At 42.4% G+C, this 25110-nt stretch overlaps 1 protein-coding gene across 1 annotated transcript; it reads right to left on the bottom strand.

Annotated features, from left to right (window-relative positions):
* Window positions 1–10428: 10428 nt before the first annotated feature.
* On the bottom strand, window positions 10429–24347 carry gpx8 (glutathione peroxidase 8 (putative)). Its single transcript, XM_080185872.1, has 3 exons — window positions 24096–24347; window positions 23495–23756; window positions 10429–11141 (listed from the first exon to the last, which is right to left on the bottom strand). Exons 1-3 carry the CDS (start codon window positions 24297–24299, stop codon window positions 10978–10980), a joined length of 630 nt encoding a protein of 209 aa, XP_080041998.1. The 5' UTR covers window positions 24300–24347; the 3' UTR covers window positions 10429–10977.
* Window positions 24348–25110: the final 763 nt, after the last annotated feature.

Raw genomic sequence — 25110 nt, 5'->3', positions numbered from 1 at the left:
ATTTTACAGGAGAAAATAATGAAGAAACTTGCCAATGAAACAAAGTGGAGTTCTCAGCAATATGTACACCGACTATTTAAGGTACCCTTTTAGAATGCCAAATGTCTTGTCCACACCTTCAGAACTGTTCAGAAACACAAACATATTCAGAACACTGACCCGTATATAGATGCTCTATCAGCTTGTAAGGATTGAAGGACAGTTAATAATTCTTCAACAGCAATATGAAAACTTGCATTCATGTAGTGTCTTATATAGTAAAGTATCACAAGGCACTTCACAGGTGTATTCACAAGCAGAAATTGACAAAGAATAAGGAGAATTAGAAAAGGTATCCAAAGCTTGGGGGAAAAAGGTAGATTTTGAAAGTATGGATGAGTCAAGCGGAACCAGGAGGAGAGAGATAGAGAGACTTAAGATCGGAATACCAAGCCTCAGGACCCAGGTGGCTGAAGGCATGGAGCCCAGTGGTGGAGGTATTAAAATTGAAGATGTGGAAGTGACAGGAAATTAGAAGAGCTCAGGCTGAAGAAGTTAACAGATCAAGAGTGGTAAGGCCATGGAGGGATTTGAAAATAAGGAGTTTGAAATTGCAGGAATGAGAGATAATGTAAATTGAGCACAGACAGGGGTGATGGATGAACAGGACTTGGTGTGAGTTAGAATACAGGCAGCAGAACTTTAGACAAGTTGAAGTTTACAGAGGCTAAATCCTCATACAGCAACTACATTGCTCCAAGGTCATTCATACTTTTATTAGACCTACTATTAAAAGGTCAACTGAAACAAATAGCCAATTAAATTGCCTTTGCCAACTCTGCAGTTATATATATTACGGATGTGTACAAATGTTTGAAGGTGGCAATCTCAGTTTGATACTTAGATGAATTAGAAATTACTACAGCTTTACTCAAAGTTTACTCTTCAGGGACTGAAAGGCTTGCCTTGTTACTTCCTGGTCCATATCATCAACAGCTCATTATAAGCCAGCATTATTAACCAACAGCTTAAGAATTAGAACATTGCAAGTATTGTGTAAATATTGTAATGTTGAGTGGCCAAAAATGCAAAATTTGTGAGCACTTAACCCACTTTGGAAGAAGAACAAGGCCGAGAGTGAAAGATAAGAAAGATGCGGCGGTTAGGCAGTGTACTGCTAGCTGGCTGTTGTGTCTGACAGGTCAGCAGCTGCTAGCTACACTCCACACGGCTGCATCTGAGAGCACTTCATCATCAGTGGTCTTCAAAGGCACACTGACTGCTGCACCTTTGTGCTTAAGATGCAATTAGATAGATTATTAGTCAGACTTGGATAGCAATTTGACCACAATACAATTCAAATACATTTTGTTTCAGCGGCCATCTATTGACTTCAGTTCAGTATGATAGAATTTTTGAAATTGTCACCTGGACTTGATTAGAAGTAGGATTTTCTGGCTAATGATGCAACTCAAGATAATTACATAAAGTCAAATATATGAATTACAGTGCCAAAGCATAAGTACAGGGTTAGGAACCTGCAATATATGGTCAGTTTGTTAACAGAGATACAAGCAAATTCAGTTAATGTAAATTTAATCCTATCACACGCCAATGTCAATTAGGAGCAACGGAACACTTTGTTCCTGATCTGAACATAATCACAGTGGGTCGGCGGCAGGGATAAGGAGGTAGGTATAATGTGGGTTAGATATAAAACAATGTTTTTTCTGCACTTTCTTACAATGTTCCTTTAAAATCTATTTATTAGTGTCACAAGTAGGCTTACATTAACATTGCAATGAAGTTACTGTGAAAATCCCCTAGTCACTACACTCGACATCCATTCGGGTACACTGAGGGAGAATTTAGCGTGGCCACTGCACCGAGTCAGCATGTATCTTGGACTGTGGGAGGAAACCCATGCAAGCGTAGAGGAAACGTGCAGATTTCGCACAGAAAGCGATCCAAGCTAGGAATCGAACCTGTGTCCCTGCCACAGTGTTAATCACTGTGCCACCATGCCACCACAGAGTTTCAGTAGAACATTGACTGACTCAAATCAGCTGTGACCTTTCTGAATGAAGTTCTCATTTCAATATTACTGGAGTTGAATTGAGACTGCTCAGTTTTGGTACTACTATGTTGTACTTTTGCATTATCACTTTTTTAAATTTAATGCCACAAATATAAATAGACAAATGTATATTGGAGTGATGGCAGTGGGACCATTTCTTCCACTATCACTATTATTTTACTAAAAGCACACTGGTGTACATTTTCCCATTTTAGTTAGTAGAGACCAATATCCCATTCATACATTTAATGCAAAACTTGTGTAACTAACTCCAGAGTAAGGAAGTAATGGTCGTGCACTTTTATATTTACATTTCTGTGAAAACAAATGTAAAATTGCAGGTTTTAGCGCAATACAAAAATAAGAACAAAGAAAATTACAGCACAGGAACAGCCTGCACCTACTATGCTGCCCGACTGAACTAAAACCCCCTTCGGGGATTGTATCCTTCTGTTCCCATCCTATTCATGTATTTGTCAAGATGTCCCTTAAAAGTCACTATCTTATCTGCTTCCACTACCTCCCCCAGCAGCGAATTCCAGGCACCCACCATCCTCTGTGTGTAAAAACAAAGTGCCTTGTACATCTCTTTTAAACCTTGCCCCTCACACCTTAAACCTATTCCCCCTAGTAATTGATTCTTCCACCTTGGGAAAAAGCTTCTGACTATCCACTCTGTCCATGCCCCTCATAATCTTGTAGACTTCTATCAAGTCGCCCCTCAAACACCATTGTTCCAGTGAGAACAAACCAAGTTTCTCCTCATAGCCAAAGCCCACCATACCAGGCAACATTCTGGTCAATCTTTTCTGTACCCTCTCCAAAGCCTCCACATCCTTCTGGTAGTGTGGCGATCAGAATTGAACACTGTATTCCAAGTGCAGCCTAACTAAGGTTCTACAAAGCCGTAACATGTCTTGCCAATTTTTAAACTCAATACCCCAGCCGATGAAGGCAAGCCTGCCGTATGCCTTCTTGACTACCTTCTCTACCTGCATTGCCACTTTCAGTGACCTGTGTACCTGTACACCCAGATCCCTTTGCCTATCACTACTCTTAAGGGTTCTGCCATTTACTGCATATCTCCTATCTGTATTAGACCTTCTAAAATGCATTACCTCACATTTGTCCGGATTAAACTCCATCTCTCTGCCCGAGTCTCCAACTGATCTATATCCTGCTGTATCCTCTGATGGTCCTCATCGCTATCTGCAAATCCACCAACCTTTGTGTCATCTGCAAACTTACTAATCAAACCAGTTATATTTTCCTCCAAATCATATATATATTACAAACAACAAAGCAAATGATAGTAGAAACCTAATTGTTGTTAATGAGAGAAGGCTATCATACCTCTTGAGCAGGATTCAAACTGGGTATGAGATATGAAAGGGTCCTGCTTTAATCCACAGCACTGTACTTTCATCCAGTTTCAAATGCAATTCTAATACACTCTCTAGTTAGAACTTGACATTTTGGCTAAAGTCTCAATCACAACATTTGGATACAATGTGGGTCAGGAACCTGGACCCCCTGGGAGACACTGGAGGATGGGGCCAATTAAGAGCCTGCCTTTGAAAGCTTTGTCCAATTAAAGACGGTGGGCGCTCCACAGCTGTCAGGGCCAGCCTAGATATCCAAGTATCTTGGTGGCTGGCAGTTCCACCAGAGAAGGTGGGTGCTGGAGGTGGAGGACTGAGCGGGTGTATCAAAGTGGAATAACCTTTTAAAGACTGTTCAATGTTTATTGTGCCCACAGCTACTAGGTCAGCATGTGGAATGAGTGACCTCTACAGGATGACCTGGGGTGGCATTCATGGCGTGAGCTGGGGGTATGGAGAGATATGAAATGAAGGCTCACTTCCCCTGCCATTGGGAGGCTGCCTCACTCATTGGGTGGGTTTTGGACTCAGCAGGGTAAAGTTCCGACTGTGTGTTTGAAGGGTCTTTTCAGTTGACCTAATTGGCTATCTGTCACTGGTGGGTGAGTAATTATCACAACCCAAGATAACCTCACTCAAAATAGGCCGAAGAGGAGTCTCTGCCAACAGACTGGCACAAAGATCACTAGCGCAACATCGCAGGCCCTGATCCCTTCATACTGTACCATGAAAATTCAGCTTAATGTTTCAAAACCTCAACTTCTAACATTATCAATGACTTCCAAACCACATCCGAAACAAATTAGCTCTTAATATGTTTGAACAAAACAAATTTTACCACACAGTCGTCACTGGGGTGACATGATAGCACAGTGGTTAGCACTGCTGCTTCACAGCGCTGGGTTCAATTCCTGGCTTGGGTCATTGTCAGTGTGGAGTTTGCATGTTGTCCCTGTGTCTGTGTGGGTTTCCTCTGGGTGCACTAGTTTTCTCCCACAGTCTGAAAGATGTGCTGGTTAGGTACATTGACCCGAACTGGCGCCAGACTGTGGCGACTAGGGGAATTTCACAGTAATTTCATTGCACTGTTAATGTAAGCCTTACTTGTGACTAATAAATAAACTTTAACTTTATCCATGGAGTTAAGGCAGGGGATGACATGAGTCAAATTGCTCCTGTGGAGAGCCAGCAGCTCACACACAATGGGCTGAATTACCTCCTTCTATGCAGTTACCGTTCTGTAAACTAATGCTTTCTAAAATTACATCAGGAACAACAAAGCCAACAGTTTGTTTTTATTTAAACTGAATTTTATAATTCTTTCCCAAGTTCTCTCTTCTGAATCCATGCTTATCTTCTTTCAAATGTACTGTTCAACTAATGCACATCTTCACAGATCCCATCAAAATTGAACCTCAGTCTTCAAACCAAAACCTGGATTGTGAGAAGTGGTCTCTTCCCACAAATGACTATTAACTGTACACCCAAGGCAATGCTTTGAAACAAACACTTATTTAAACCAGAATATCTTAATATTTAAGGGCATGAAATGCCCTGCCTGCAGCAGTTGTGGACTCGCCAACTTGAAGGGCGTTCAAATGGTCAGTGGATAGGCATATGGATAACATTAGACTAGTTTGGGTTACAGGGTCATTAGATTGGTTCCACTGGTCGGCGCAACATCGAGGGCCGAAGGGCCTGTACTGCGCTGTAATGTTCTATGTTCTATCTATCCTTGAAGTACTTGAGTCAGGCAGGCAGTGTACAGTTAGCTGGCTGCATTTTGTTTAGACAGCAGCCTCTAAGTACCCTGCCGCCTGCCCCATGGTCATTGCTTCTGTTGTTCCCAGACAAGGAAGAAAGCCAGAAGAACAAGCAGTGTTTTTGTGGATGGTGGTAAGGCAGTGTAACGTTAGCTGGTTGTATCAATCTATAACACCGGTTAACTTACTGCTGCCCTCCTACCGTGCATGCTTACTCTACCATCGTCGTGTGAAGGCACCTACATTCGAAAATTCATTTCCATTGTATCATTTTAGTGAACATATTACCATGAAATCCTATTATTGTCTAGTTTAATAATGTGTTCGCCATTCATTTTAAATTGATTATTGGCTTAATAGAATAATAGCTGGGGGGTGGGGGGGGCGGGGTGTGGGTGGTGGTGGTGGTGGTATGTGCCTTAACTACTGGACCAGAAACTCCAGGTTTGAGTCTAACACCAGGACTTGTTGACTATGGAAGGAACGTTCAAAGCAGTTCAATGGGTTGATGATCAACTATGGAATCCTCCTCCCATTATTCCCCAAAGGGTAATAAACAGTATGGGTGTGTAGGTATGCTAACAACATTAGAACAGTTTTTAAGGGAGTAATTATGAGACTGTTCATTCATATTGCACTGAACCCAGTGAGACTTTTGAGTCAAAGTCTGTTATTATTGGCAGATCACAAATTAAGAGCAAAGAGAATATCTCAGTTATTTGGTTTAAGAGTTTTACAGCATTTTTAAGAATTATTTTTCTGCTCTTTCATTCATTGATTTTTGTATAAAGTGCATTTGCCTCTTGTCAGTTGGATGTCTAACAGTAGCTGTCTGCCACTGACAGAGATCCAGCTATAGAGCAAACTACTTACTCAATAACCTTTTGTGTATTGGGGCTTTATTGAGAACAATGAATGAGAAACAAACGGGTGTATGTGTGTTGATTAGGCAGTGTAATGTTAGCTGGCTGCAAATCAAGAATCAGCAGCTACATGCACCGCCACATCAGCTCATGTCCTCACAACTAAACAATTATACTTTTATAGCAACTTTAACAATGTCACATGGCCCAAACTGTTTCAGGATCTGCTGTTGCACGTCTTCATTGGACTCAATGAATAGGCAAAGCCATTTTCCTACATTTAATTGCACCTGTAAGCTAACTGTATTGGGGTGGGGGGGTGGGCAACATCCTTTAAGGGCGTGGAATGCCCTGCCTGCCGCAGTTGTGGACTCGCCAACTTTAAGGGCATTCAAATGCTCAGTAGATAGGCATATGGATAACATTGGAATAGTTCAGGTTAGAGGGTCATTAGATTGGTTCCACTGGTTGGCGCAACATCGAGGGCCGAAGGGCCTGTACTGCGCTGTAATGTTCTATGTTTACATGCTCAAGACTAATCATTAGATTTTCCCAGTGTCCATGTATATAGGGGTGGAATAGTGGATTCTAAATCAAGATGGCACTACAAAGATTAGTAGGGAAGTTTTTCATGCAGCATGGATGCCTGCAACATGCTGCCAGAGGTGGTGTGGAAGCAGACGCATTAGCAACATTTAAAAGGCATCTGGGTGGGTACATGAATAGGGAGGGAATAGAAGGATATGGACCGAGTAAGGGCAGAAGATTTTTTTAAATTTAGTTAGGGCAGCATGATTGGCACAGGCTTGGAGGGCCAAAGGGCCTGTTCCAGTGCTGTACATTTTTTTTTGTTCGATAACAAATTGTGACAATGTCACCACAAAAGACACTACTGTGGTAGTGAAGCCAGTAGCTATTAAAATGATCAAGTGAATACCTGCCCTTCCTGTTGTTGGCTTAACACAATTTAACATTGATTTGGGTGCTGGAGACCTGTGCTAAAGGAGTCAATAATAGAGATCAATTAGGCATAAGACCAGAGCTGAATGGAAGGAAAGTGGTGATAAGCAGAGTCAGAAGAGTTTGTAGTAGATCAACATTGGAAGGGGTAAGGGACAGGATGTGGACGAACATTAGGAAATAACTGGAAGACCATTTGACCCTTCACCTGATCTGCCCCCCCCGCCCCCCTGAAGATATTTGCTGATTTTCTACCACAACATTCCAACATTATTCTTGAATCTTTAATTCACTTTAGTACTGTTTACAAGTTCCACCAATGTTAAATGTGAGAGTATCCCAAAACCCAGAAGAGTAACTTGGGACACTGATTCTTTGTGGTGTATGTTTTTAATTTGGCACATAATATGAGAAAAGATATGCAAATCAGGGAGGAACAGTCCATTCTGAAGTTCAGATAAAGGCTGAACAGACACTACACTTGCATTTATTAGGCTAAGTTTAAGTGACATCAGTGAAGCGTAAGACCATGACATAGAGCACAGGTTTCAGCTGGAAAGGATAACTTTGTTCTTTCCACTTTCAAGAAGGAAGAAACTCAGGCTTACAGACACCCCAATATTGGACAGACAATTTGATAGCACTGCAACAGTTGCAGGATTCATTTTCTTTAATTTTATTTTGTGATTGTCACAAGTGGGTTTATTTTAACACTGCATTGAAGTTACTGTGAAAATTTCCTGGTCACTTCACTCCATCACCTGTTTGGGTACACTGAGGGAGAATTTAGCATGGCCAATGCACCTAATCAGCGTGTCTTTGTGACTGTGGGAGGAAACCAATGCATCCAGAGAAAACTCATGCAGACATGGGGAGAACATGCAGACTCTGCACAGATAATGACCCAAGCTGGGAATTGAACCCAGGTCCCCGGAGCTATGAGGAAGCAGTGCTAACCACTGTGCCACCTTCAAGCATATTAGAGCATATTCACAGCATACATCTCCTACCAGTTTATTGATAAGTATGCAATTAAAGCTCACATTAACATTACTACTCAAAACACAACAAACATTCAAAGTGAAGTACATTTATTCATTTCTCAAGATATTGTATACAGAGCTCAAGCAATGGGATTGCATTGCAATGCACAAAAGTATACCATTTCTCCAAACAGAATCTTGCACCCAGGGCTGTGACACACAGTTTTTTCGTCAAGATGAAATATTTGACCTTTTATTTAATAAACTAGAAATGTCTCACCCTTCATGATTCTTGTTCCATTTTTATACCATCACAGTTAGTAGAGAAATGTTGATCACATTTGTTGTCATTGGACCGAAGCAGTGGAAACTTCTGAACAGATACAGGTCTCATTAGAACTAAATCTCTCATATTCTAAAAAAAATATGAATTAACCTCTCAATTCAACACAATAACAAATCCATAACCTAACCACAGCAATCAGAAATTCAAACATTCACATGAAAGTCATACCCTTAACCACCAACTTAACTATTGAAACATCCTGGTGTTGAGGTCTTTTGCTCCCATTGAAGTTAATAGTCCCAAACCTGAATACACCCCTCTCAGTTAATCAGGATACACTATGCCCATTCTCATTTCTGCAATTCAGGGTCTATGTTAATAATGCATGTGCGTGTGCAACAGATCAATGGCAAGCACGTAACTGATGACTTCAAGCTCAATGTCCACCAATGCTGGTTCCAGCCACTCTGTACTTATTCTATTTGTAGCTTTCCTTTCAGTGGCAGTCCTGACCAGCCTTCTGCTTGCACACTTCCATTATTTTGCTCCAGAAGAGAATATTAAGAGACAAATACAGAGATAGAAAGTACTCGACGCAGAAAAAGTAACAGAGACTAAAGTGTAGATTGGAAGAAAGGGTAACAAAGCAACATGCCATAGCAAATATGATGGGCCAAGTGGCCTCATTCTTCTCTGTACCAATTCTGTGATATTTTCAAGTGGAAGACAAAAAGAATAGCGCATATATAGAGAAAATACAGCAGGTCCTAGAAGGGAGTGGGGAGAGATGATGATGGCAGTGGTGGGGGTGGGAGGCTTCCTAAACTTTGTCATTTTAAGATGGACACAATTAGTGTGTTTGTCTTTCCCAGTCTTCCCTAATCGTGACTGTCCAGCAAGCTCAAAGTGCTTCGTTACCTATATTGAGAACCTGAGGATACTGTATCTGTTCATTCTTTGTCTTGAGATTTCTGCCCAAAGGCAGGTCCTTGGTGATTATTTGCTGCATCCCGTTTACGTGCTGTGATTTCTACCACAGGAAGGGTGAGGAGGCAGGCCCTCGCCCTCAGCCAGAATAAGGATCAGACACTGTGCTGGTGGCATTAATCTGATCCACATGCTAGTTTTTTAGCCAAAGAGGCTAGCCAACCACCTCCGCACACCACCCCCCCCTCAAGTCCTGTCACATCTGACAGATTATTCAGCTTCAACTGCAATCATGAAAAATGACCTCAGACCACATGATATAGAAACATAGAAACTCAGAGCAAGAGTAGGCCATTTGGCTGTGCTCCACCATTTATTATCATGGCTGATCATCAAATTCAATATCCTGATTTTACACCCTTCCCCCTGAGGCACATATTAGAAATAATTTTGTTTCCTTGACACTGATAAATCACTCATTCAAATTGAATGGTTACAATCCACAAACATGATATCCTTAAATCAAAAATCACAAGTGTGAGACAAGTAAATAGTTAATGAAAGTCATCAGAACTTTAGAATGTGTTAATAAAAGGACAAGACAAGCCTTGTGCTGAGAAAAGTGCTCTCTTTGAGATAGTGTCATAAAACAAGAAATGCATTACAAAGATCTATTTTACAGAATCGAAGTATCCCAATCCTGTATCCAATCATTTAAATACTAAAGCGAATATTCCGGAAGTTAAAGATTTTCTTTTGGTACACAAACCTCCTATGACCAGCAATACAAATTACTGGACCACCTATAGGAATGTGTAATAAAATGATACCTAAACTAGCACTTAACCAGAAACAGTGCAAAAGCATGAATTAATTAGATTGCCTGAACTAAAAATATGAAAGTACCATCTGCGGATTAATGTTGCAGTGCTTTGGTCATGAAAGCAAATCTAGTGATCCATGTATTGTACAGGTGTGATGGGAAAATGTAAAAAACATGATTCACTGTGACTTAACTAACTGGTGTATCTAGATACTTAAAAGGGAACTGTCATCCAAAAAGACTTCCATGCTGTTTTGTCACGTTTGAAAATAGAGCCATTTACTGATGCATATTACCAACCAATGTGTGCTATTAACCTTTTTTCTGAAATGTATTTGCTTATGCCAAATAGGCTGTGCAGCCATGCCCTCTAGCTAACATTTGGGTTTTGTGACATTAATTTGTCTGTTGCAGGATCTGAGTCAATGTGCATCACATTCCAATGCTCCTTTAAACAACAGACATACACTGCATTTATATATGAGACCTGAAATTGCACATTGTGTTGTACATCAATTGGAATTGGAGAAGGTGATCTGTTCATTCTTAGTGGTTATCATATTTTACATCCATAGACAATTTAAATTGACTTTAGGATTACCACAGCATGTGACAATGATCTGCAATGCTGGAATGGTGTCTTTCAAAGATATTATTGGACCTGTACATAATTAGCAAAGCAGGTCATGTAAACTTTGGTTTTTAAACTTGTAAAAAGATGACTTATTTCCATTATAACTAAAGAATGCACAAGTATTTGGAAGTAACGGAATAATTTTTGACTTGAACATCCAATATGAAATCCCACAGTGCCTCCACGTGTTTGGACAATTCAGATCTCAGTGAAGATAACTGCCAAGTTAAACTGCAACAGGATCTGTGAATATTTTGACATGGAAAGCAAGAGGTAGCTGTCAGTCACAGCTGTGCTGTTTCAAAATTCGTCTCTTTTCTTCAATATGATATTTGCCACTAATTCTGACACTTCTTGTTTGATGGGTGCCATGGGATCTTCAGTTCGCCAGACCTTTATTACCTGACCCTTTGGATTAACCAGATATTTCCAAAAGTTCCATCGAGGTTCCATCTTTGTAGTATCTAAAGTTGAGGGAAAGCATAAATAATTAGTTTTTGTGGTTCGGAAAGCATGGACCAGAGGCAAACTTCTGAGTTCAACTTAAGCGTTGGCTAAACCAGAAAAAACAATGTACTAGTATCAAAATAGCAGGGATCATTAATAGAGAACCAGAGTGATTAATACTGTGGATGTTGCATCTTGCAGTGTGTATAAATGAACTGAAGAATGAGATTAAAACAAAGCTAAATTTAGAGATGATAGCAAATTGGGAGGAAGGAACATTTATTCACACAATAGAAGAGCAAGTCAAATGTAGAGTGATCTAGGTAGGTTGGGAAAGAGGTTTATGTGCAGAATAATACCTGCTTTGAGCACACACAGGCTAATGAGACTATGCAAGGGACGTAAACAGTTGGAATATAAACAAAATGGCCCCAGGCTACGTTAACACAACAGAATAGCAGGCTCTGTGGACATTTGGGGAGAACTCATGGATACAAACAACAGTGTGCCAGATGTCTGATCTCGCGTAGTCAGAGGAATTGGACATAAATTCAAGGTGAATGGGTGTAGCCACATTTGAAGCACTGTGTATAATTTTGGGTGCTGTATTATGGTAAAATTTTCCAACCTTTTGGAGGTTGTGAAACAAAAGACACCCAGATGATGCAATTTAAACATCAGGCAGGACTTTACAGTTACCTACCAGGCGTGTTTTTGGCAGTGGAGCATATAACATAGGTAAGGTGGTTAGCTCATTAATTTCTCACCCACCTCCAAGCTTCCCCCATAATATGCTAGTTGGGAGGGTGCCAAGATTGGCAGCCTGTCCATCATAGGTAAATAAATAATTAAGGGATATTAGGCAGATGCACTGTCTGCAACGGGGGGCTCCATACCGCCCCCCCCCCCCCGCCCCGGCCAGTAGCTCCTGAGGTTAGGACTCTCTCCAGGAAGTTAGGGCGCAGACCTGACTGTTCACCAGTTTAGTCTACCTGCAGTGTTTTTCAGTACAGCTATTCCTTAAGTAAGTCTTAGTCCCCTATACCTTCTCCATTGTCCTGTAATATATTTCCCTTCCCATATTGCTTCACTTCCCTTTCAAGTATCAGTATTGAATTTACTTCCATTGCCCTTTTAGACATTGCCTTTTGGATCACAACAACATGCAGTTTTAAAAAAAAATACATTCTCATGACGCCTCAGTTCATTTGCCAATGCTCCACTAGTAACTGACACTTCTGCGGGAAACAGTTGCTCCTTACTTATTCCAACAAAACAATTCAGGATCTTGACCACCTCTCCCACCTCTACTGGGGCTGCCAGGACTCTCAGACAATCAGACAGGCCAGGTACAGACTCACTCCCACTGGGTGCAAGATACAGAGAGCCTTGGCTTCTGGCTGACAGCTTTTGGGTGGGTCAGGTGAGCAACCCGCCTCCCTCTTAAAACGCAGCCCATTGAGGAGAAGTGGAATATCCTAGAAATAGCCATTCTGATGAAAAGGAGGTTTAATTTGAGGGGGAAAAAGACAAATATTCAAAGCTTAAGGGAAAAGATAATTTGAATCTTAATCCAATTTCTGAGACTATCCAGAACTGGAGAACTAAACTTGCCTGAAATTTAATTTAAATGGTGAGATTCTGCGGAGGTCACCATTTATGCTCTCTAAACAATTTGGAACCTATTGTGTGAATGCATGCTATCAGCAAGATGTCTCAGCTTCTGAGAATCCAACTTGGGAAATTGTGAGGGTGCTACTCATTAATTTTTTGTTCAGTAGGATCACTCAGTGTGATGCAGTGCAGAAGGAGGCAATTTGACCGATTGTGCCTCTACCTGTTCTTCAGAATAGCTATCCCTTCGTAACTCTCACTCCCCTATTCTTTCTCCATTGTCCTGTAATATATTTCTCTTCCCATATTGCGTCAATTCCCTTTCAAGTATCAGTATTGAATTTGCTTCCATTGCCCTTTTCAGATATTGCCTTCTGGATCACAATAATACATTGTTAAAAAAAAATACATTCTCATGACAGTTCATTTGCAATCATAAATAGCGCTTTACTGGTAACTGAGCCTTCTGCGGGTAACCATAAAACATAGGAGCAGAATTAGGTCACTTGTCCCATCGAGTCTGCTCCGCCATTCAATCATGGCTTTTTTTCTCTCATCCTCATTTTCCTGCCTTTTCCCCATAACCCCTGATCCCCTTATTAATCAAGAACCTATCTATTTCTGTCTTAAAGACACTCAATGACCTGGCTTCCACAGCCTTCTGCAGCAAGGACTTCCACAGATTCACCAATCTGGCTGAAGAAATTCCTCCTCATCTCTATTTTAAAGGATTGTCCCTTTAGCCTGAGGTGGTGCCCTCTGGTTCTAGTTTTTCCTACTAGTGGAAACTTCCTCTCCATGTCCACTCTATCTAGGCCTCACAGTATCTTGTAAGTTCCCCCTCATCCTCCTAAACTCCAATGAGTACAGAACCAGAGTCCTCAACCGTTCCTCATATTTATTCCAACAATTCAGGATCTTGAACACCTATCCCACGTCTGTGGGAATGCTGGACAATCAGACAGGCCGGCTATTCTCCAGGGTCAGATTCATTCCCACTCAGGGGTGCATGTCCCACTCTCTGCTTGTTTAGAGCCTCAGCAACATGTTATGGCTGCAACACAGTTTGTTTTAGGCATGTTGGCTGTTGACTACCTAATTCCTGTATTGACATATATTAATGCTATCATTACACAAAAGTCTTTGTACTGCTGAACTTTTTAGTACTGAACAGTAAACACTGCAAATTTCAGACTTCATACCACAGTAAAAACTATCATAGAATCCCTACAGTGCAGAAGGAGGCCCTTTGGCCCATTGAGCCTGCACTACAACAATCCCACCCAGGCCCTATCCTTGTACAAAGAACAAAGAACAACCCAGCATGGGAAACAGGCCCTTCGGCCCAACGAGCCCGTGCCGCCGCATCCTCCTCCACCTACCCTGCCCTGCGTGTATGCATGTGGACCCCCTAACTTAGCCAGATTCAGGGGAGAATAGTGTCAATTTGGTATACCAATCAGCCTAAGAGCACATCTTTGGGGTGTGGGAGGAAACCGGAGTGCCCGGAGGAAACCCACGCAACCACAGGGAGAATGCACAAACTCCCACAGACACAGGCCCAAATCCATGTATCTGCACAGCTAGCAGTGCTAGTCACCGAGCTGTCGCAGCGCCTGTCTACCGGTCCAGGATCAAGCACACACACCGACACGAAGTACTAGGCCACTCCTGGAACCTCCAAGAGCAGCCCACGCACGACCCACCATGTGCATGCCCCTCGTTTGACAACAAGGTGGACCGCCACCTGCGGAATAAAAAGATAAAAATGTTAACATGTAAGTCTGCATTCCCGGTGTCTCCTGAGGCTCTGAACCTATTTAATACCCCCTACTATAACCCTCCATCCTTGTTTCGCTCATGTGTCTATCTAAGTAAACCTTAAACAAGTCCAACGTGCCTGCCTCCACCACCCTACTCGGTAGCGCGTTCCATACCCCCACGACCCTCTGCGTGAAGAACCTTCCTCTCATATCCAAATTATACCTCTCCCCCCTCACCCTTAGATCATGACCTCTCGTAATTGTACCCAATCTAGGGAGCAGCTTATCACTATTAACTCTATCTATTCCCTTCAGTATCTTATATACCTCTATCATGTCTCCCCTTAATCTCCGTCTTTCCAAGGAGAAAAGTCCCAGTTTCTCCAACCTTTCCTCATAACTCAGTCCTTCCATGCCAGGCAACATCCTGGTAAACCTCCTCTGCACCCTCTCCAGAGTCTCCACGTCCTTCCGGTAGTAAGGTGACCAGAACTGGACGCAGTACTCCAAATGCGGTCTAACCAACGTTCTGTACAACTGAAGCATTAGACGGCAGCTCCTATACTCTATACCCCTTCCTATAAAGGCTAGCATTCCATAAGCTTTCCTCACAACCTTCTCTACTTGTGTCGCAACCTTCATAGACTTGTGAACCTGCACTCCCAGGTCCCTCTGTATTTCTAATACTCCTAATCGGTCTACCTTTTATCACGTAGCTCCTCTCTGCATTATTCCTTCCAAAATGCATCACCTCGCATTTGTCAGGATTAAATTCCATCTGCCACCTATCTGCCCAATGTACCAACCTATCTATATCCTGCTGTATCACCTGACTTTCCACCTCAGTATCCGCCAATCCTGCCATCTTGGTGTCATCCGCAAACTTGCTGATCACACCACGTACGCTCTCTTCCAAGTCATTTATGTATACTACAAAGAGGAGAGGTCCCAGTACTGAGCCCTGCGGCACACCACTGGTCACTGGCCTCCAGCCCGAAAAGGTCCCCTCAACAACTACCCTCTGTCTCCTATTGCCCAGCCAGTTCTCAATCCACCTAGCTACCTGTCCTTGTATCCCATGAGCCTTAACCTTTTCTACCAGCCTACCATGAGGGACTTTGTCAAACGCCTTACTGAAATCCATACAGATGACATCAACGGCTCTCCCATCATCAACCGTTTTTGTCACCTCCTCAAAGAATTCCACTAGATTCGTAAGGCAAGACCTCCCCCTAACAAAGCCATGTTGCGTATCCCTAATCAGATCGCAACGCTCCAAATGCTCATACATCCTACCCCTAAGTATTTTTTCCATTAATTTTCCTACCACTGATGTCAAACTCACCGGTCTGTAATTTCCAGGGTTATCCCTACTACCTTTTTTAGCAGAATAAATACATGGGCTGTTTAATCTCCCTGACACAGAGGGGCAATTTTATCGTGGCCAATCAATCTAACCCACACATCTTTAGACTTAAGTCCAAGGGTGCTCCTGCTTAGTTATCCCTTGCAATAGTGGCATGTCCCTGCAGCAGCCCAGGGGTGGACATGTTAGGGTGGATGAGCAGGTGCTTATGGGGAACTGATCAATGGCAGAAGAAAACATGGTGGATCGTGAAAGCTCTATAAGAACACACTGAAAGTTCAACTTGAAGCAGAGCAGTATGGCTGTTTATTGCCAAGGAGCGCTGATCACTGAGAGTCCACGATTGCTTGGTGAAGTGAAGGACTTTTAAATATTGTGCCTTACTCATGTGGAAGCAAGATGTGAGTGACAGGAGGATCAGAAAATCAGACAGATCAACAGGAAGACCTCCTCCAGAAATATACTCAGGGCTTTCAGTAAACAATGTCATTAACATTACAACTTGCCCAGTCGTCATCAAACACATGAACTTCAGCTCCCTTCACACTGGCAGTGTAATTGTCTAATACAGGTGACACTATTGTCCACTATCTAAAATGTCCATAGTAAAAACTTGTCTGGCTTTCAGTATGGCTGAAGGCACCAGATGCCTTCAAGAGGGCATTAGATGATTACTCAAATAGAAACGATGTGCAGGGTCATGGGGAAAAGGCAGGGGAATGGCACTAAGCCACGATGCTTGGCACAATTGTTTGCATTGCTACCACACAGCGCCAGGGACCTGGGTTCGATTCCCAGCTTGGGTCACTGTGTGTGCAGAGTATGCATGTTCTTTCCATGTCTACATGGGTTTCCTCCCATAGTCCTGAAAGGTTAGGTGCATTGGCCACACTAAATTCTCCCTCAGAATACCTGAACAGGTGCTGGAATGAGGTGACTAGGGTATTTTACAGTAACTTCTTTGCAATGTTCATGTAAAGCCTAATTGCAAAAGAATAATAAATAAACTTACTTAGAGAACTACAGCAGACATGATGGGCCAAATGATATCCTTCTGTGCTGTAACAATTCTATGATTTTGTAACTGCAAATCCCTTCCTTTCCAAAGGCTGTTGCATTCAGTCCATTGTCTAAGGATAGGGGTTTGAATCCCATTTCATTTCCAGATAGCTTTCATAACTTGTGTCATCCTGAGGAAACTCTCTCTGTGCCATTTCATATAATGCAGTAGAATTTGCTGATTGGACTGCTACTTTCCACTCCCTCCCCTTCAACTCCATCTGGACATGTAGTGGTATACCATCCAGTTGATGGAGAGCTCTGGAATTTCCACCCTAGACTCATGATAAATTTTGTTTGGTAATGCTCCTGTGAAGCACCTTTGAACATTTAACTAACTTAAAGTAGGAAGGCATGGTTGTGGGGGGAAGGTAATTTAGAGTCAATGAAAGAGTCACTCGAGTCAGTGCTTAAATAGGCCCAATGGGAAGTGCTGCTGTCTAACATGTTGTTACATTTAACAGTGACTAAATAAGATCCATTATTTTCAGGAATTATATATCAGCTTTGAAAGCACTGTTTAGCACACATAATATTTATGCTATGGCATTTCCTGTCTATAGTTGATGTCCAGAAGGGAAGTAGGAGGAACATCTTTAAGCTTACAGCTGGAAGCAGAAAATTCTTAGTCAGAGTTTAACAGAAATCTTTGTTTCCTCGTTGGCCACAGGTGAGGTCCCAGAGGATTGGAGGATAGCCAATGTTGTCCCATTATTCAAGAAGGGTAGCAAGGATAACCTGGGCCAGTGAGCTTGATGTCAGTGACCTGCGCAAAGATATTTTGGCCTTGGAGGGAGTGCAGAGGAGGTTTACTAGGCTGATACCGGAGTTGAGGGGGTTGAGCTATGAGGAGAGGCTGAATAAACTGGGCTTGTACTCGTTAGAGTTTAGAAGAATGAGGGGAGATCTCATTGAGACGGATAAGATGATGAATGGGATGGATAGGATAGAGGTGGAGAGACTCTTCCCGCTCAAAAAAGACAGTAGGACTAGGGGGCACAGCCTCAAGATAAAAGGGGGGCGGTTTAGAACGGAGTTGAGGAGGAACTTCTTCACTCAAAGGGTGGTGAATCTCTGGAATTCTCTGCCCGTTGAAGTGGTGGAGGCTGCCTCGCTAAATATTTTTAAGACGCGGGTTGATGGGTTTTTGATAAGAGAGGGGATTAAAGGTTATGGGGAGAAAGCGGGAAAGTGGAACTGAGCAGCGACAGATCAGCCATGATCTTATTGAATGGCGGGGCAGGCTCGAGGGGCTGGATGGCCTACTCCTGCTCCTATTTCTTATGTTCTTATAGCGAAATTGTTGGAGAAGATTCTTAGAGTTAGGTTTTATACACATTTAGAACTGAATGGTCTTGTTAGCGACAGACAGCATGGTTTTATATCAGGAAGGTCATGTCTCATTAATTTAATTGAGTTTTTTGAGGAGATGACAAAAATAATTGATGAAGGAAGGGCTGTGGATATTGTCTACATGGACTTTAGTAAAGCATTTGACAAGGTCCCTCATGGCAGGCTGGTGCAAAAGATTAAATCACATAGGATCAGGGGAGAACTAGCTAGATGGATTCTCAACTAGCTTGGCCATAGAAGACAGAAGGTAGAGGTGGAAGGGTGTTTTTCTGAATGGAGGTCGGTCACTATTGATGTTCCACAAGGATCAGTGCAAGAATCTCTTTTTTTATAATGTATGTAAATAACTTGGAAGAAAACATAGTCCGATTAGTAAGTTTGTGGATGATAGTAAGATTGCTGGAGTTGTGGATAATGATGAAGATTATCAGAGAATCCAGCAGGATATAGATAGGTGGAAAATTGGGCAGAGAAATGGCAGATGGAACTTAATCCAGACAAATGCGAGGTAATGCATTTTGATAGATACATTTCAGGTGGGAGCTATAAAATAAATGGCAGAACCATCAGGAGATTGACACACAGAGATCTGGTTCACAGATCCTTAAAAGTGCCAGCACAGAGAGAAAAGGTGGTGAAGAAAGCATATGTCATGTCTTCATTGGACAGGAATTGAGTATAAAAGTTGGTAAATTATGTTACAGTTATATAAAACATTGGTTAGGCCACATTTGGAATATGTTGGTTAGGTCACCACACTACCAGAAGAATGTGAAGGCTTTGGGCGGAGTACAGAAAAAGGTTTACCAGCATGTTGCCTGGTATGGACGGCATTAGCTATGAGAACAGATTGAATAAACTGGGATTGTTCTCTCTGGAAAGACAGAGGCTGAGGGGTGACCTGATGGAACTTTATTAAATTATGAGACATAGATCGGGTGAACAGTTGTAAGCTTTTTCCCAGGGCAGAAATGACAATTACAAGGAGGTACAAGTTCAACATAAGGATGAAAGGTTCAATAGAGATATGTGGGAAAGGTTTTTTTTACACAGAGTAGTGGTGGCCTGGAATGCACTGCCAAGTGAGGTGGTTGAGGCAGACATGTTAGTGACATTTTAAGACTTACCTGGAAAGGCACATGAACTGACAGGGAATAGAGGGATACAGGTGGTTGGTCTAGATAGGGCAATGTGATCAGTACAAGCTTGGAGGGCTGAAGGGCCCATTCCTGTGATGTACTGTTCTTTATTCTATTCATTGTAGACTTCACAGACAGATAAATTGGCCTGTAAGTTGATGTCACCTATGGAATATGTCTTCAGATATTTTAATTTGCATTTCATGGTGATAGCATTGTAATTTGGGACAAAAATAGTTACATAATGACATCAGCAAAACCACCTACTGTCACATTAACTTAGTTTTCAGTGGAGATTTTTTTTAGCTTTTTAATGATCTATCTGACAGACAGGATAAACAGAAGGTTTATTGGAAATGACTGTATATTTATAATGTTAACTACAGTCTGTTCTGAAATTTGTTGCTGACTTGGGTCAAGTCACTTGGAGACTGACTCATCGATATTTATCCTCTATTACTATCTTAGTTTTATAATATTCAGATTAAGCAAGAATTCAAGTATCACATGAAGAAGTCTTTTAATGATTTAATTTTTGTTCTGGATTTGAAAAACGTGGATGTATGAATAATGGGAATCATTTTAATCATGGGAGAGATCTAGCTGACCTATAGGTGCATCTTATATGTGTCTTTCCAGCCAGATTAAAATATCAAGCTGATGACAAAAGGTTTGATGTATTTAGGTGTAACTGCACAGAAAAATAATTATCACACTGACGTGTTAATAAGTCTCTCAAATTAAAACTGAACAATGGTGTTTTCTCATTGCATTTTATCCGATCACATTAAAATATTAAAGTAAAAATAATTGTCAGCGATGTTTTTGCATAAATGCCAAATACGCACGCTCCAAATTCCTCAATCCACTATTTTAAGAGGAGTTAACACATTAAAATAAATTGGCAAATAAAAACAACAGTAACTTGCACTTATATAACATCTTTGATACAGTAAAATGATAGCACATTATGACTAGGTGCCATATCACATTAAATTTGACACTGGGCCACATAATAAAGTACGTACAGCAAATGGCCAAAAACTTGGTTAAAGAGAATAGCTTTAAAAAAGAGAAAGAGGTACAGAGTTGAGGGAATAATTTCCAGAGTAAAGGCTTGGCTGTTTGCAGGTAGAGTTGTAAGGAATCTGGATCAGATTTGTTTTGGTGACCTGGGTGGCATAGCCTCACAGCTCTAGGGACCAGGGTTCAATTCCAGCCTTGGGTGTCTGTGTGGAGTTTGCACATTCTCCCAGTGTCTACATGGGTTTCCTTCGCGTGCTCCAGTTTCCACCCACACTCCAAAGATGTGCGGGTTGATTAGTCATGCTAAATTGCCCCTTAGTTTTGGGGGATTAGCAGGGTAAATACATGGGATTATGGGGATAGGGCCAGGGTGAGATTGTTGTTTATGCAGACTTGATGGGCCGAATGGCTTCCTTCTGGGTAGCAAGGTGGCACAGTGGTTAGGACATAAGAACATAAGAAATAGGAGCAGGAGTAGGCTCTAGCCCTTTGAGCCTGCCCTGCCATTCAATAAGATCATGGCTGATCTGAAGTGGATCAGTTTCACTTTCCTGCCTGCTCCCCATAACCCTTAATTCCCTTATCAATCAGAAATCTATCTACCCGTGACATAAACATATTCAATGAGGTAGCCTCCACCAGTTCAATGGGCAGAGAATTCCAGAATTCACCACCCTCAGAGAAGAAGTTCCCCCTCAACTCTGTTCAAAACTGCACCACCCCCCCCCTTATTTTGAGGCTGTGCCCTCGAGTTCTGGTTTCCTTTCTAAGTGGAAAGAATCTCTCTACCGCTATGCTATCTAGCCCTTTCATTATCTTTAAGTCTCTATAAGATCCCCCCTCAGCTGCCTTAACTCCAATGAGTACAGACCCAATCTACTCAATCTCTCCTCATAAACTAACCCCCTCATCTCCGGTATCAGCCTGGTGAACCTTCCCTGTATTCCCTCTAAGGCTAATATATCCTTTCGCAAATAAGGGGACCAAAACTGCACACAATACTCCAGTTGTGGCCTCACCAGTACCCTGTACAGTTGCAGCAAGACCTCCCTGCTTTTATATTCTATCCCCCTCGCTATAAAGGCCAACATTCCATTCGCCTTCTTGATCACCTGCTGCACCTGCAGACTGGGTTTTTGCGATTCATGCACAAGGACCCCCAGGTCCCTCTGCACAGTAGCACGCTGCAACTTTTCACAATTTAAATAATATTCCATCCTACTATTATTTCTTTCAAAGTGGATAACCTCACACTTACTAACGTTATATTCCATCTGCCAGATCCTCGCCCATTCCCTCAGCCTATCCAAATCTCTCTGCAGACATTCCGCGTCCTCCACGCAATTCGCTTTTCCACTCATCTTTGTGTCACCAGCAATCTTCGTTACCCTACACTCAGCCCCCTCCTCCAGATTGTCTATGTAAATGGTAAACAGTTGAGGCCCTAGCACTGATCCTGGCGGCACGCCACTAGTCACCAACTGCCAACCAGAAAAGCACTGATTTATTCCAACTCTCTGCTTTCTGTTAGATAGCCAATCCTCAATCCACGCCAACACTTTACCCCCAACTACGTGTACCCTAACCTTCTGCAGCAACCTTTTGTGAGGCACCTTATCGAACGCCTTCTGGAAATCTAAAACTACATCCACCAGTTCCCCTCTGTCTACCACATTAGTCACATCTTCATAAAAATCCAGTAAATTCGTCAAACACGACTTTCCCTTCATGAATCCATGCTGCGTCTGCTTGATCAAACCATTCTTTTCTAGGTGTCCTGCTATTTCTTCTTTACTGATGGATTCCAGTATTTTCCCAACTACGGACGTTAAGCTAACCGGCCTGCAATTACCCGCCTTTTGTCTGCTACCTTTTTTAAACAGCGGCGTAACAGTAGGTGTTTTCCAATCCGCTGGCACTTCCCCAGAGTCCAGCAAATTTTGATAAATAATTACTAACACAACTGCTATTACTTCTGCCATTTCTCTCAGAACCATGGGATGCATTCCATCCAGTCCCGGGACTTGTCTACCTTCAGTCCCATTAGTCTATCAAGCACTACCTCTTTAGTAACAGTAACTGTATTAAGGACCTCATCTCCTACCAACCCTCTATCTTTAATATTTGGTAAGCTATTTGTGTCCTCCACCATGAAGACCAACACAAAAAACTTATTTATGCAGTTAGCACTGCTGTATAACAGCGCTAGGGATCCAGGTTTGATTCCTGTCTTGGGTCATTGTCTGTGCCGACTCTGCACGCTCTCCCCGTGACTGCATGGATTCCCTCTGGGTCTTCCTGTTTACTCCCACAGTCCAAAAGACGTGCTGGTTAGGTGCACCGGCCATGCTAAGTTTTCCCTCGGTGTACCCAAACTGGTGGTGGAGTGTGGCGACTTGGGGATTTTCACAGTAACTTCATTGCAGTGTTAATGTCAGCCTACTTGTGAGACTAATAAATAAACTTAAAAATTAAAACTGCACTGTAGGAATTCTATGATTTCCATGACAAACAGGAAGCAGCAGAAACAAGCTGACAGTGGAATGGAATTAAAGTTTAATACACACTGATTTTAAACTGCTTTGGCCATCAATAGAAGATAAATTAAAATAAAATGTTCAATGATTTCATATAAACTCTTCAGTACAGAAAGAGGCCATTCGGCCCATTGAGTCTGCACCGACCAACAATCCCACTAAGGCCCTCCCCCCCAAATCCCTACATATTTTACCCACTAATCCCTCTAACCTACACATTTTAGGACACTAAGGGGCAATTTAAGCATAGCCAATCAACCTAACCCGCACATCTTTGGACTGTGGGAGGAAACCGGAGTACCCAGAGGAAACCCACACAGACACGAGGAGAATGTACAAACTCCACACAGACAGTGACCTGAGCCGGAATCGAACCCAGGACCCTAGAGCTGTGAGGCAGCAGTACTAACCACTGTGCTACCGTGATTTGCGAAGAGGAAGAAGGGGATGACTGACTTTTAAGCTCCTCCGTCAACATGAAGGCATGTCTTAGTATGGTTGAAGTTGCCTTACCAATGAGATAGCGAAATGCAGGCTCACTCTCGTTCCCGAGCACTTTGATCTTGCCGAAAACGGGGAAAGTGACTCCATAGTTGCTTTTCGAGAAGCTGTCGATGTGGGAGTTGGTGGCGGGCTCCGATTTCCCGAACTGGTTGCAGGGGAATGCCAGCACGTTGAAGTGCATGGGCCCCAGATCCCTCTGCAACTCTTGCAGGGCCCGGTAATTCCTCTCTGTGTGCTCGCACTTACTCGCCACGTTTACAACCAGAGAAGCCTGCGGGGGCACGGAGCACCAAACACATTCAGTTCACTGTTACTGCACAAAGCGACCAGCACTCCCGCAACAGCATTAACTAACCGCTCCCAAGGCAGGGGAGGAACGCCATCATTATCACTTAAGACAAAAAGATAAAATAGTATTGTCAAAGCAATGGGCGTGAACTGAAAAGAAAATGTAGACGTTTGTTTACTTTCGACAATACACACTATAAACAGTCAGAAAAGAACAGCAGACGCTGATAGATTTATACACTGCACTATATTAAAAAAAGGACGTTGTTTAAAAACTCCTTCAGTAATGTAAAGAAGCCAACAGGGATCTGATGCAACTCACTTTGCCTCTGTATTTTTCCAGAGAGATGAGCTTCCCTTTGGAGCTGAGGACTTGGAACGAGTAGAAGTCTTTGTTTTTGGGTTTGAACAGTTTGAATTGCAGGAAGCAGAGAGCGGCCAGGGAGAGCAGCATGCAGGTGAAGACAGCAAAGACTCGGCCTTTGGGTGTCCAGGGTTTCAGCATGAAAGCAGACACAGACTCCATTATGCTGGGGGAAAGAGAGAGAATGGAACTGGGTGGACTGGAAATGAAGCTGTCCGGGGGATGGAGGGAGGGGAATGGGAGAGAGGGGAGGGGATACTAGCATACATGGCAAATTGGGATATACAGTTACATTCTGCATCAATCCATTGCTCTTCCCCTTAGCACTCCAGACTCGCTTCCAGGATCTGGGAAAAAGAAATGTGAAATCTAAATCCAGACTGAGATTTTGTACAATTCATCAAAATAGTATCCATTGTAATTAAAATTATAATCTTTCATTTTATTATTGGACTTTTTTTTAGCTTCATTTACACAAACTCCGTTCCCATTTTCAGAATCCTGGAAGGGGGCTCGGGTTGGGTTGGGGTCACCCAGAAACTGAACTGAACCAGCCACATAAATATTCTGTGGCCAGTAACTCATTGTACTGACTCCCCAAAGCCTGTCCACATACCATTGAGGCAGAATTAAATCACAAATGTGAAGAAATCATAGAATCCCTACATTGCAGAAGGAGGCAATTCAGCCAATCGAGTCTGCACCAACTCTCCAAAAGAGAATCTTACCCAAATCCAACTCCCCACCCCATCTCCGTGCATTTACTGTGGCAAATTCATCTAACCTGCTCACCTTTGGATTATGGGAGGAAACTCACGCAGACATGGGGAGAACGTACAAACTCTACATAGTTGCCTGAACTTGAATTGAATCGGTGGCCCTGGCTCTGTGAGGCAGCACTGCTAACCACCTTGTCACTGTGCCACCCACAAGGAACGATTCCTTGGCCAGTAAATTGCAGCTTCTAAACTAC

Source organism: Carcharhinus amblyrhynchos, chromosome 1, assembly GCF_965287045.1.
Source record: "Carcharhinus amblyrhynchos chromosome 1, sCarAmb.v2.hapA, whole genome shotgun sequence".
Lineage (NCBI taxonomy): Eukaryota > Metazoa > Chordata > Chondrichthyes > Carcharhiniformes > Carcharhinidae > Carcharhinus > Carcharhinus amblyrhynchos.
This window is presented reverse-complemented; position numbering and strand designations above follow the sequence as displayed.